This window comes from Miscanthus floridulus, chromosome 5, assembly GCF_019320115.1.
Source record: "Miscanthus floridulus cultivar M001 chromosome 5, ASM1932011v1, whole genome shotgun sequence".
Taxonomy (NCBI): domain Eukaryota; kingdom Viridiplantae; phylum Streptophyta; class Magnoliopsida; order Poales; family Poaceae; genus Miscanthus; species Miscanthus floridulus.
Genome location: NC_089584.1, coordinates 49,844,666 through 49,858,344, shown reverse-complemented (window position 1 = coordinate 49,858,344; position 13,679 = coordinate 49,844,666). Strand labels below are relative to the sequence as shown.

Sequence of the window (13,679 nt, the reverse complement as noted above, 5' to 3'; positions counted from 1 at the left end):
TTTATAGGGAAAATTTGAAGACTGCCATTATAATTTTACTAAATTGGAGATTTGCCATCCTGTCCCACATGTCATTCACTCATGTGTGCCCCACATGTCAGTGAGATACCAGTGGTAAATCTCCAACTTTGCGAAATTATAATGGCAAATCAAAACGATTCTATGAGAAATGCTGGCCACGTCCGCACCACGCATGCGCTACTGTTTCCTCTCTCCTGTCCTGTCTCCTTCCCTTGTAGCAGTTGGCCAAAAGGCACCACCTTTCCCTTCGCCCGCAGACTTCTCCGATCCGCAACCAAACCAAATTCCACAACATTTCCTCAAGCGGTTTCTTCAAGAAACCTGGATCAATCCAACCTTCAATCGCACATTCGGTGGGATCTCCCTTGAGTTGCAATGGAAGAGGGGACCACGGAATCCGGATCATTCTCCCGCTCTTCCTCCTTCGTAAGCTCATCGCGATTTAAAAAAAAAGTTGATTTGATTTGGTCCCCGTCCCCTTTTCTTGGAAGTAGAAGGGCAACACTTTCTTGATCTCGATGAATTCCTGCAGGGTGGGTTCGAGGAGTGGGTGGCATTGGTGAGGAAACGCAATGGGAAGGCCGCCTCGTGCGGGCGTCTGGGTCTCCGCTCATCAGCCAGGTACCGCCACTTCGTCTCGCTCTTCAGTTCCTGTGATCCACCTGGTGGCGAAAGAACAGCTCCTTCTTTCCATGCTCAGCCACGCATTTGGATGTGGATCTGATAAATTTCTTTTTGCATAATTCCTCTTCTGAAGTTCTGATGCATTAAGTCAGACGATGAATTTTTATGACTTGTACAACTATTAAGTTTTTTATTACTTTTTGACAATCTTTCACGTGCCTGAATTTCATCAAAATTTCAATGTTTGATTTATGAGCGGTGCCAGCACCTGTTGTTGGTATGCTGAAACTGCTTACGTTCATATATTTAATCAAGCATCGTGAACTTTGTACAGTGTGAACATCTTAACTTCTTTTCATCCCAAAGCCCGAAATTGATACTTACTGTTCGATAGTAAATTGAAAATACACATTTGTATCCAAATGATTTGTACCATGAGTATAATTTGTTTCTTCATAGGATGGGGACGGGTTTGTCAGGGCAGATCATACTTTTTGTTTCAATAACTGATAGTATTAATGTTGCTCTTACTATATTGCAGTTCAGAAGTACTAGAACTTGCAGATCCTGATAGCAATGTCATTGACCCTGACCCTTGTGACCAAGTGCCAGAAGGAATCCTTTGGGAGAGGCTTGGGAGGGTTTCCATGATGGATATTGAGTCAAGTAACTTCAGTTGGAGCTCTCTCACCTCACTGCACCATACAAAACATACGGCTACAAGTACTGATCCATCTGAGGATGACGTTAGCAGAAGTTTTGAGGTTTTCATTTGTTCCATCCATGTTTTTGCAAATTACTTTTTTACAGTTGGAGAAATATTGGTATTAAAGGTGTAGGCTATCTTATATGAATATGTATATTAGAATTAATTTTACAAACCATGTCTCTAGGTCCTTCTAATGACTGTACTATTTTGCTTAGGTGACAGTAAATTCGGGGGGTGTTGTTTTTATTGCTTTATTCAAAGCTATTGAACATGTTGACCTTCCATCCAAGGAAACAGCTGCAGTCATTAAAATAGCACCTTCAAGGATGGCCACACAGTCCGAACGCTTTGGGTACGAACTCGCTAAATGGCTTGGAGTGAGAACTCCTCAAGTAAGAATCCACTATGCTAGCAGGCACTCACGCTAACTAAAATGTTGCACTGACAACTCTATTGACCCATATAGGGAAGAGTCATTCATAGCTCCTCGTCTGAATGGCAACAGATCAAGGATGCAGTTGAAAATGCTCGACATGCATCAATAGCTGCTGGTGATGAACTTGAGGAGATGATTTGCGCCGAGATGCTAGAAGCCCTTGAATTGAGCCGTTGCCTATTTCTGATGAAGTATATATAAACACCACTTACCAGTAATGTACTTATCAAAATAGTGCTTATGAATTATAACAAAAAACAAATGTCTTGCTGTTTTGCAGTTATGTACATGGCTCCCCTCTGCTAGAGAATGTAATGCCATTTGAGTCACGGCAAGCTGCTGAAAAAACTGCTGAAGCATTAGGTAGGGTCTTAATCCTGGACCTCGTATTGAGGAATGAGGATAGACTGCGATGCCGTCCCCTTGGCTGGCGTGGAAATTATGCAAATCTACTTGTCGCCAACAGGGAAGCTTATGCAAACCTTGACTCGCTAGATGATGTTTATGATTCTGCTATCATTCGATACAAGCCAGAGATCATCAGAAGCCCTCAGAAACAGAAGCAGAGAAGAGCTGTTTCAATTAGTGGCAGTATCGGCTCAGATGTCTGTGACCTCATATTGGAGGACTCTTATGCTTCTAGTGGACATGAGTTTTCTAGCTTTAATATTGTAGCCATTGATTCAGGTGTACCACGCAGGCCACCTGCTAGTAAGCGGGCAAAAGATCAGGAGAGCTACCCCAAACTAGTGGAATTAACACTGAACAACCTCGACTATTCTTCCAAACTTCTGTTTGAGGTGTCCTTCGGAAAACTTGGCATCCCAGGACATGAAGAATTTGATGTATTGTCTGATTATAGCTATAATTCTCCTCTCTCTGAGAGTGATATGGTAGCAACAGTGCATTCATTCCGAGGAGGTTTTCGTAGTGCTCTGAGAGACCTTCAGCGATTTCACATTTTCCTCATCACACTCCACCAGAAACTGGATGGTCTATTGAAAATTTTCTTCAATCTTATGTATAAATGCTCCAATGAATATGCTAGGGAGGATGCTGGTACTTCTGATTCACCATTGTGTTCAGTGGAATCACAAGCAGATTCAAATGATACTGATGTTCCAAGGAATCTGCGTAAGCCTTCCCGAACCTTATCCCGTGACAATCTAGACCTATCATCTCCTTCGTGTCGAGAGAGCTTTATCAGCAAACATTTCAAAGGAAATGGTGATGCCTCCCGTGGTCTTCGGTTGACAATGAAGCTGCGAGATTTTAACAAGTATGCCAAGGTTAAGACCTTTGAAGTGTGGATGGATAATTTGTCTATTATAAAATGTATGACGTAGGTGCCTAGTTGACATCTAGCTGTTTTTTTTCACTCTTATAGATTGTTCCACTATTTTTTCCTGAATATAGCACAAAACAGAATTTAGTTGTAGGAGACCAAATAGCTAAAGGGCTTCATGATTTCAGCATTCAACTTGCATACTAACCAAAGTTTTGTTTCAGGTACATATGGTCAGACGACTATTTAGTTAATTTGACTAGTCTGCTATGGTGTTTTGCATAAGTCAGTCAAGTTTATCACGCGATTCTATTAGTCATTCAGCAAACTTTTACAGGTAGACAGTGAATTAAGCAAAGAGATAGAACAATGGAATGACACGCTGAGGACTGAAGTAGTAAAGTTGTGTCAAGATAACAATTTTCACACAGGCTTTTTTGAAGGCACTGATAATAGCACTGCTGTTGATGCTTACGAATTGAAGGTAAATCTAAGTGTACCCTCTGTACTAACTACTTGTATACTCATTAATGGAACCTATCAAGCAATTTTGTTGTTAGGTTCGACTTGAGCACATTCTTGAGAGGATATCTTTGATCTCTGATGCTGCAAGCACTGAGCGTCCATCACAGATCACAGATTACCTGTATATTGGTGGTGCTCTAGCTGCTCGGTCAACACACACACTTAAGCACCTTGGCATCACCCATATATTGTGCTTGTGTGCAAATGAAATTGGACAGTCAGAATCACAGAAGCCTGACCTTTTTGAGTATAGGAATTTCTCGGTGAGTTCTAATATCTCCATGGATGGAAAATTATTTTCCTTTAGCATAAGCCAGAAGACCCAGTTTAGATATCTTTCAATGCTTAATTGCTTCTTTATATAGATAAAGGATGATGACAATGCAGACATTGGTGATCTCTTTCAAGATGGTTCTGATTTCATCGATTACGTGGACCACTTGCGTGGCAAAGTACTTGTGCATTGCTTTGAGGGAAAAAGTCGTAGTGCGACTGTTGTTCTTGCCTACCTGATGCTGAGGAAGTAAGACTGCACAGTAATTACTATGTCATCATTAAAATCAATAACTTGCCATGACTGAAACAACTTATTACCAGATTTACCTTTTTTTTTATGTGACCTTATGGTCTATCAATCCAGAAATGACATCTGTAAGGATAGAAAGATTGCATCTTTCCTTTATTTATTGTCCTGGACGTGGTCATCATCGCATAATTTTCCCTTTTTTTCTTAAGAAATTGTACTCTCCTGGAAGCATGGAACATGCTGAAGAAGGTCCACCGACGTGCGCATCCCAATGATGGGTTTGCTAAGGTCTTGCTGGATCTTGACAAGAAACTGCACGGGAAAATCTCCATGGAATGGCAACACAAGAGGCCAGCAATGAAGGTGTGTCCCATCTGTGGCAAGAATGCTGGTCTCAGCAGCAGCTCACTGAAGCTCCACTTGCAGAAGGCGCACAAGAAGATATCCTCTGGGAGCGTAGACAGTGCAATGACTCTGGAGATACAAAAAGCAATAGAGGCAATCAAAGCTGGCTGGAGCGGCAGTGACAGCCCAGCGCATAAATCACAATCACACATCGAAGGATTTTGATGTTTAATCTTACATTCTTATGGTCCTGCTGCTAATGCATACAAGAACAAGGTTCATAATCAGCAGCTCATACAATAAGGTTTGTAATCGGCAGCCGCTTTAATAATGAAGCCTCAGCTGTAGACTTAATGGCACTTGTAAGTAGCACATTTCTGGAACATTTGAGGGTTTTTTTATATGGTTTACGAGCTTGGATTGACAAGAACCATCCATAGAGGGATGTAGTTTCTGTTATAAAATTGTGCGATTCTTTTTTTTTTTCTGAAGAAATATGTACGAGACGAACATTCAGACTCCTTTTTGGATATCAAATTTTGAATCATTTGTCCTCTATAATCAGTTTGTTCAAATGGACAGAAGCTCTTCTTTTATTTCATTGTCAAACTACAGGAATCAAACCATTTTAAAATGAAATGTGAAAATTCTCAGTACAAATCATATATGACAACAATCACTGGATTCGTATCAAAGACCCATCATCATTAGTGAAACAACAGCTCAAACACAAAATTTGTCCTGTACAAAGATCCTATGTCATAGCATTGAGAAAATGAAATAATTTCCCTGCAATACCGGGTGCGTTTTTTATCTATCAGCCTAAGTCCTGATGGTAATTGTCGGGTACCATAAAACGGGGTACCCCGAGCATATACCAAAAGAATCATTTAAACCCCATCAATAACAGAGCCAAAGGGTAAGCCATTTGTTAAACCCCGTCCTCGTCCGAGCCCGCCAGCCCTCCGCCCCGCTCCTGGCCTCGCACGGGAGGTCTCGGCGGCCTGCCAAACCTCCGCCTCGCGCGAGGCCTTGCACAGAGGGCCTCGACGGGGAACCGATTTTCCGTCTCACCCAAGGCCCCGCGCGTAAAGCCTCGGCCGAGACGTCGATTCTTCGTCTCGCTCGAAGCCGGCTCAGCAATAATCCATCACTTCCGCCTCGACCAGTCTCTCCGACAGCACGTCGCGTCCCATTAATGCGTCAACCACTCCCGCAATCTCAGCCGGACGACGGCTCGACACCGCAGAATGACCGACGGGACGTGAAGCCACATCAACGCCATACTGACCAGGACCGGGCGCGGCCGAGGTTACCGGCCGCTGTTCCGGTGCTGTGCCCACGATCAGCGCCTGCACTACACTGTGCCACGTAACTCCCGCCCTGGAGACAACGCGGCATGGGGAGTCTAGTCCGGGTCACCATAGCCTCGGAACCCGCGTACGAGATCAACTGTTCCCTCCAAGCCTCGGCAATCTACATCAGGGTCTCGGCAATCTCGGGATTCACGTCACAATCTCGGGATTCACGTCTGCCGAGACCCCCACGATGGTTCGGCCTCGGCCTCGACTGAGCCTCGGCTTCTCGCGCAGTCAATACATAGTGACCCACACGCCGACCATCACGCCCGCTTCGAGGTAACACTGGAGCTCCCACGACGCACAGGATCGGATGTGACCGGCGCATCGCCCCAGTACTTCGAGGACGAGACCACTCCGTCGCCCACGCCGCCACAGTAATAGGCTACAAGGCTCGGACATGCCGCCTCCATTCGCACGACGCCATGTAGCTAGCGCATGTATCACCCTTGTCCCCCCTTCAAACTATAAAAGGGAGGAACCAGGGCCGTTTCTAGGAGAGAGGGACGATTAGGCCTATGCCCACACAGCAAACTCACGCATGAACACACAGACGAACGCTCGAGCTTCCCCGCTGCCTGAGATCAACATCTCAAGCAATCCACGCCACTCCACGTAGAGACCTCGGGCTAGTTCCCTCTCTCGCCCTGCTTGTAACCCCCCACTACGAGCACTTCGGTGCAAGGAATACAAAATCGACCTCAAACTGGACATAGAGTGTTCATTACCCGAACCAGTATAAACCTTGTGTCTCTTTGCATCACCATCCAGGACTGGGAACACGCAGTACAAATTTACTAGTTGGTTGAGAGCCGTCCAGTCCAAAACACCGACAGTAATAATCTCTATCAGGACTTTAGGGTATAAGAGCTTGCCTGTACAACATGTCCTTTCCATCAGCAGGTGAGTACTTAGCGAGCATTGGTCCTGTCTCCACAGAACTCAAAACCTGCGCTGCGTTCCGGTACCAAGGCTGCAAATGAGAATCTGGCGAAAGCGAGCCAGGAAGCATCACTGAACCCCAGTCTCTCTGCCCTGCCCTTGCTTCACTTATTCTCCGTCGCACTAAAAGCCCAGCCACATCTTCTCTCCTGATCTCTGTCATGGTCCGTGCAATCACCATGCATAGGAGAAGAACAAAAACTGCGTCCTCTTCAGGTAAGAACTCCACAGCAAGTAATTTCCAGTTTAGAAGCATGGTTGCTCTGTCACCATGATGATCCAGTGACTTACGAACAAGTGTGACGTATTGCTCCTCCTCAACTAGGTTGCTCGATGCATTATCAGTGTTTACTCTGTAGCTCAATCTCCTCCCGACAAGCAGCCTTGCCTGGTAAATAGCACATTGCAGTGCAATTAAAAGGCATGAAATGGCTTTGTGAATTTTTAGAACAGTGCAAAAATGTAGTAGTATATCAACAGTGTAGTAAGCCAACTGATATTTTACATTTTAATAAAACATAATGTTTGAATTACATTTAAATGGAAATTCTATGAAACTGAAACTTAGGGACCAATACAAATGCTATTCTACAGTTTAACCAGCGCACCTCTTTGCTAAGGAATGTATCTATATGAAATTCTAGAATAATATCTTTTAAGGAACAAAGTTAAATAACAAACATATTGGTGTAAATTAAGTTCATGTAAAGGAAAATGATGAACTCTACAGCATGCACTCATTTGTATATTGTATAGAAAAACTTGTTTACTATAGAAATCAAGTGAGATTCTTGTGCTGTCAGTTCTTTCAGCGGTGAAAACCGATGATGGTACTTTGCTTACTACTCCCTCCTGAAAAGAATGTAATTCTAATTCTAACACATATAGAGTTTGACCAAGTTTATATAATAGGTATATTGATATTTATAATATCAGATAAGTATCATTAGATTCATCATGGAATATGTTTCCATAATAACCTATTTGGTGTAAAAAATATCGCTGTTGCTAAGAATAGTTTGACTAAGAATAGAAGTAGAATTGCATTCTTTTCAGGGCAGAGGTAGTACAATCCATATGCACTCTTTTTTTTTTTTTTTTGAATCAATCCATATGCACTGTAACCCCTTCTTAAATGTACTGATCATACCTCCTCTTCTGAGCTGTCATTTTTCAACTGAAAGCTGAGTTCATCTCCCAAACGTACTGCCAGTGTATCTCCTGTTGATAAGCTCCAAACTACCTTATTCTCCTGTTGATCTTTCATCACTGTTGCTGTGCCCACTATCTTTTCTGCACCATAAAGGGAAAAAATACCCACATTATCATAATAATTGTGATCTCCAGGAAAAGCAATTATTGTACAAACTGAAGTTACCAGGAGCATAACCAACGGAGCTTGTACTAGCAATGTATGACCATGATCCTTCTCGAACCTCAATGCTCCTATCCTCACATTTCACTGCCATGGGAGTTTCAGCACCTCTCCGCCAAATCCCTCTGCCTACTCTACACAAGTTGCAACAGGTTTCATCAAAAAAGCATACTGAGATATAAAATTACAAGTCATTCCCCAACAGCTTGTACCGTAACCATTACAGATGAAATGATTCAATAGATCTTTTTAAGCGAGGTGGTACGTGACAAACATATCAACCAAAGCCGAACTCTAGAATAATAATCAGTACAACCTACTGAACAATACCTCATCCGGATGACAAAACATTCTCTCCCACTGTGATCAAGTACAGTGCGTGTCAACCAACGTCCTTCTTGTGGACGGTAATTTCTCATGCGCAATATGACATCAGAAATCATGGCCCCACCATCATCAGTGACTCGATCAGGCACACACTTCAACAAGTATGGTGCTTGAACTGGAGGGGTAATTGATGCCATCGCTCTCATCCTGACATCAAGTTCCTCTGTGAGAGTGAGTGCTTTCTCATGCAACACATCACTCCATGAGAATGAGATGTTCTTGAGGAACTTGCTTTTCCTGAAGCACCCACTAAGGGTACGCCTGAACTCAATGAGGAGGCCCCGGGTTGCAAATTCACAATACAAGTGCCATACTTTCTGCCAGCTTTTGCAGGATAAATTGGACATCAATTTGTTGAGTTTTAGTGATCTGTGACACCTCTGTGTTCGCAATCGTAGGAACTCCTTACTGGTGGGCTCCTTATCAAATTCTCCCTTCAAGAACACATATACCTGCTACCAAGAAGATCAATGATACACTGAGCCAGAATGTAAACCACACAAATATATGAGGACATCATGTGTCATGTCAATATAAAATTTCTTTTAATTTTTGTAATATGTGACCCAGATTACCAGAGAAATAATTTGAATATACCTAAATAAATTCACTATACAAGGCCTCAACCTGGAAATAAGCTTATCAATTGCTTGAGTGACTAGATTTTCTATATCGATCAATAGGACCACAGATTGAAAGTTATAGTAGCAGTCCTCAATAATTTGAATATATCTGAATCATATGAATGTGGAAATACCTATCTATATTCTATACACAAAAATGCTTACGAGCAGCCAAGTCTATCCTGATATTTCCAGTCTCAGGCCTGAGTTGAATCACCAGGCCTAGGCTCGACTCCTCAACCTCGTTCGAAGAGAGGGCAATACTTGTTTATGTGTTGTGCATACTAAGAATAAAAAGTATTTTTTTTGAGGCCCAACATTGTGGGGTTGGACTTTTTGAGAGATCATGCTGGCAAAAACAAATGATTGAGCAGGCCTACCCACCACCCGATCACTTGAGGCCATTAGCAAAGGGAATCTAGCATTTTGGCTTGGAGTGACCATGGTGCATGGGGCTGTAGAATTTATAACTGCCTTTTTGACTTATTGCTGCCGTTATTACTTACTGTTGTTGGCATTATGCCACGATGTGGTCCAGAAACAAATGGAAGGTTGCTGAGGAGCAGAGATGAATAGAACATAACAGTAGACAAATAGAAAATTCTGCCTATTTGCTAGCCCCTCATGAGGACATCATAGAAGCTAATGTGGAATATCCTAAGTTTGGCACAAGGTTAACTGGTTAAGTATGATTACAATGTCAGCTCTACTGAGCAGTGTAATTCAATAAAAAATGCTACTGAATAACTACAGCTAATGATACTCTGAAGGTTTCGGATATACCTCCATAATAAATCTTGGCTGCAAACTCTTGTATAGCCGGTTGGCATCCGCCTCTGATGCTGCTGGCACCCAGTAAAATGCCTCCCTTGCTGCGCTAACTGCTCCCGCATCAACCTCTGATCCAGCCATATCATATGGTTCATCATATGCGTCCTCCCACAGTCCCCTTGTCCTCCCTACCACCTCATCACTCACCACTTCCCCATAACCAACCCCCACTTTTGCAACATTGTCCCTGATGCCCATCGCTAGCATATCCGTGGCATAACACACAGGAAAACTCTGGCATGGATTCATCACAATTGTATAAACTAAAATACTTTTGCGAACAAAATTACTTGCTTAATCGAATGTAAGGTCTATGCATGTATACCTGGTGAGCAAGCCACATCAGTAATATGTATAGGCTAGGCACAAGCCGTGTGCATTCTTGGGTTGCACACACAACCTTCTTGATAAGGTCCAGGAAACGAACGTATCGCCGCCTAGCAGCAACATGGTAGACACCTTCCCACACAAAAGGTGACGCAAAGCGGTCTGCTATGCCAGTGTACCGTCTCACCATTTTGACAATTTCACCATTGACATTGTCACAGGATATGTTATCAACACTGTTTCCATCAATCTCATTAGTGTCAAGGTCAAATGGCTCGGATGGGAAATGAGTAGCCCAGACATCCCGACAATGGTCCTCAGCATACACCTCATTCTCCACATCAAGGATTGATGGACGGTTGATGAGGCGTCCAAACCTTGAAATGCAGTACGCGGAGTAGCTCTCCTGCAGAGCCGAAGAAACTTCAGATGGAGCACTTGGTGAGAAGTGTTGAAGGGACAAAAGCATCTGACTTGTGGAATGTTAAGTCCAGCAAGGGGTTCATTTGAAGTTAATTATTTCAAAAAAAAAGTAAGCACGGTAATTTATACTACTACTAGGAGTATATCATTGCAATTTAACTAACTTGTTGCTCATTCACAATAAATTCTCTATCTCGTTAAAAAACTAAACATTTCTAAATTTATATTAGGAGAAAGAAGAAAGCAAAGACTTTTAATCAGGATGGCCCGAGGTTACAGAGAAAGATATGGCTACTACTACGTAATATGAAGATGAAACTGATTGTTGTGGGCATAATCATTGTGTTTAGCCGTCTTTTCACAAATCTGTCCGTGTGCCGTGGATTTGAATGAATGTAGTAAATTCTCAAAAGTATACCACAAGGAATCCCATACCACACAGTTAGTAACAGAGGCCGAATGAATAGAATTTTAAGGTGGCCGAGTCAAGACGCTCTCAGGCAATAAATGAAGAAAGAACCGAAAAGGTGGCAAGAAATTAAAGAAGGCTGACATGGTGGAAGCAGTGGCACAGCCAGACGAGGTGCACGTCGGGCGGCGGCAGCAGCATCGCCGCCTCTCCTCCTCCGCCTGAGTCCCCCGCCGCGAGCGGCATCCACAGCTCCTCGTACCTCCGCACGGACCGCGGGCCCACCCCGGCCGGCGCCGCGCGGAGGAAGGCCAGCAGCCGGCGCGCGGCGGCCACGAGGTCCACGGAGAAGGCGGAGGAGGGCCCCTCCTTCCCGCCGAGGCCCGAGACGGAGGACATGGCCGCGGCGGCGGGGTCCGGCGCCTGCAAGAATGCGCACGCCTTCCTTGCTGCTCTCGGGAGAGTGGGGTGGGATTCCTTGTCGTCAGCTGATCTGATTGATGCCCGGATGCGTACGAGCGCATCGGACTGCAGGGCGTAGAGTGGTTGGTGGTCAAAAGGCCCGGTGCGGTGCGGGACATGCGCCAGCCGACGACGGGGCGCACGACAGCACCAGGGCCGGCCGGCCCGATTTTTTTTTATTTTTTAGCTATTTTTTTGAAAATTTCTCACAGATATGTTCCTGAAGCTATGATTTTAAAATCTGAACCCTTAACTCGACGTCATCGTTGCTGACGCCGAGCTTATATTGCTCGGCGTTATCGTTGCTGGCGCCGAGGTCTTGGGCTCGACGTAGACGTGGCGGTGACTTGGCAGGCAGCTCGGCACCATAGATCCTAGCGTCAAGCTCAGCACCGTAGATCCTGGCGCCATGATCTATGGGGCCGAGGTGGTGTTTTAACCCTGGCCCCAACCTTCCTGCCCGAGCCTTCTTCCTCTTATTTCTCCTCCCTCTCGGGTTTTTTCTTTCTTCACTTCGCCCTACCTTACAAATCGGCATATTAGACCTTGAAAACTTTGATTTGATCTGTAGATCTTCGAGAGCAAGGTATCATCATTTCCCTCCTATTTTTTGCATTGATTCGATATATATTAGTCGGATTTTTAAACCTAAGAATCGTCATTACTTAGGGTTTTATGTAATTTTTAATATTTGTATTATACCTAGGTAACCACAGTGCATGTTGTTATGTTATGGGTTCATTATTGTGCATCAAATAGAAAATCCTAGGTTTATGGTTTAATGTTAATTGCTTTCGGTTCTTAGAACGAAATTAGTTGTATTGTAGTTATGGTTCTCATTGACATTAATTTATGATGTTTTAATTTTTATTTGTTAAATTACAACCGTTTTGTTAGATGCAAGAAATGTATTGGGAGAAGTTTTTGCGAAAACAGGTTCATCCTCGAGAATTATACCCCAACGCGTCTAGCAAAGGTGCCCCCGTTCCTCCTGACCTTCATGCCTCTAACTGTGACTGTGGTTTCTTGGCCGACGTGTTTTAATCGAGACATCCAGACACAGCGACGCGTTGCTTTTACATATGCAGTCGTTTTAATGTAAGTAATTATTTCTACTATCTTTTTTTCTTTATTTGTGTAAGTAGGCTACTAATATTTTATTAGAATCTTATTGTGTAGGACCATGAGAGGTGCTTTTTCTTTCAGTGGATCGACGGTGCGGAGAAGTTTGACCTTAGGTATCTCCTTTTCGACGATTGGTGTAGAGGGAGACATCCACGTGAGCACTTCCAGCGTTGGGTTCCACCCCCCTAGCCCTCCGTCAATAACGGCTAAGGAGAAGCACCTAGCCATAGTTAGACTACTCGAGGAACCTTCTCTGTGTGAATACGGAGATCGAGCTGTGATAAACCCTGAGAATATGTTAGAGTTTGTGTGTCCGAACAAACATGAAGTAAGTGGAAAGTATATCTGTTTAAATGTTTATCTCTATAGGTGTGCATATACTAATGTATTCTATTATAGCGTTATGGATTTGCGAAGTGTCATTTCAATGAGTGGCTCTACAGTTCTAAGAATCAATGGCCGGAGCCACCAAAGGCAAAGGAAAAGAAGAAAGAAATGTTAATTTACAAAGCACCTCCAGTCAAGTGCGAATGTGGTGTTAAATCCAACTACGGTCTAGTCCCTTCGGAGCTTGGAATAGGCCATTATTGCGGTCATATGGTTGACTATGATGAGGTTGATTATTTTTGTGGTAAACATAAAATCGTATTTTGTTTCTTTTGCTAAGACATGATATAATTTTTCGTTTGAACAGAGCACTAGGAAATGCAGGTGGGAATGTTATGATGGTCAAGCTAAGTTCTTGGATGAACTGAAGGAGAGGCAAGTAATTGCACGAAAGAGGGGATATGGACCTGACTACATCAACTTATTCGTTAAAATCATAAAAACAAGATGCATGAGTTTGTTAGATAGCGCGATATTCGTAACCCGATCGATGTTGGGTTTGACAAATAGGGATTAGAGAGATAGAGGACGTTAGAGGAGGAGAGGGCAAGGAAAGAGG

General features: G+C 43.5%; 2 protein-coding genes across 5 annotated transcripts; one reads left to right on the top strand and one right to left on the bottom strand.

Moving 5' to 3' along the window:
- Nucleotides 1-253: 253 nt before the first annotated feature.
- On the top strand, nt 254-5,023 carry LOC136452149 (dual specificity protein phosphatase PHS1-like). 3 transcript variants are annotated; one of them, XM_066452789.1, is made up of 10 exons: nt 254-447; nt 554-642; nt 1,187-1,409; nt 1,570-1,746; nt 1,860-1,981; nt 2,071-3,079; nt 3,413-3,559; nt 3,636-3,863; nt 3,966-4,123; nt 4,336-5,023. In XM_066452789.1, exons 1-10 carry the CDS (start codon nt 397-399, stop codon nt 4,694-4,696), a joined length of 2,565 nt encoding a protein of 854 aa, XP_066308886.1. In that variant the 5' UTR covers nt 254-396; the 3' UTR covers nt 4,697-5,023. The 3 variants fall into 3 exon arrangements, with proteins under 3 accessions (XP_066308886.1, XP_066308885.1, XP_066308889.1); XM_066452788.1 differs by having other exon boundaries at nt 1,821-1,981; XM_066452792.1 differs by lacking the exons at nt 254-447; nt 554-642 and having other exon boundaries at nt 1,331-1,409; nt 1,577-1,746; nt 1,821-1,981.
- Nucleotides 5,024-6,526: 1,503 nt separating this feature from the next.
- LOC136452148 (uncharacterized) lies at nt 6,527-11,647 on the bottom strand. Of its 2 annotated transcripts, none has more exons than XM_066452786.1 (7): nt 11,291-11,647; nt 10,313-10,720; nt 9,940-10,221; nt 8,477-8,988; nt 8,150-8,280; nt 7,922-8,064; nt 6,527-7,159 (listed from the first exon to the last, which is right to left on the bottom strand). In XM_066452786.1, the coding sequence occupies exons 1-7, from the start codon at nt 11,543-11,545 to the stop codon at nt 6,686-6,688; spliced, it is 2,205 nt and encodes a 734-aa protein (XP_066308883.1). In that variant the 5' UTR covers nt 11,546-11,647; the 3' UTR covers nt 6,527-6,685. The 2 variants fall into 2 exon arrangements, with proteins under 2 accessions (XP_066308883.1, XP_066308884.1); XM_066452787.1 differs by having other exon boundaries at nt 8,477-8,985.
- Between the last annotated feature and the right edge of the window lie 2,032 nt (nt 11,648-13,679).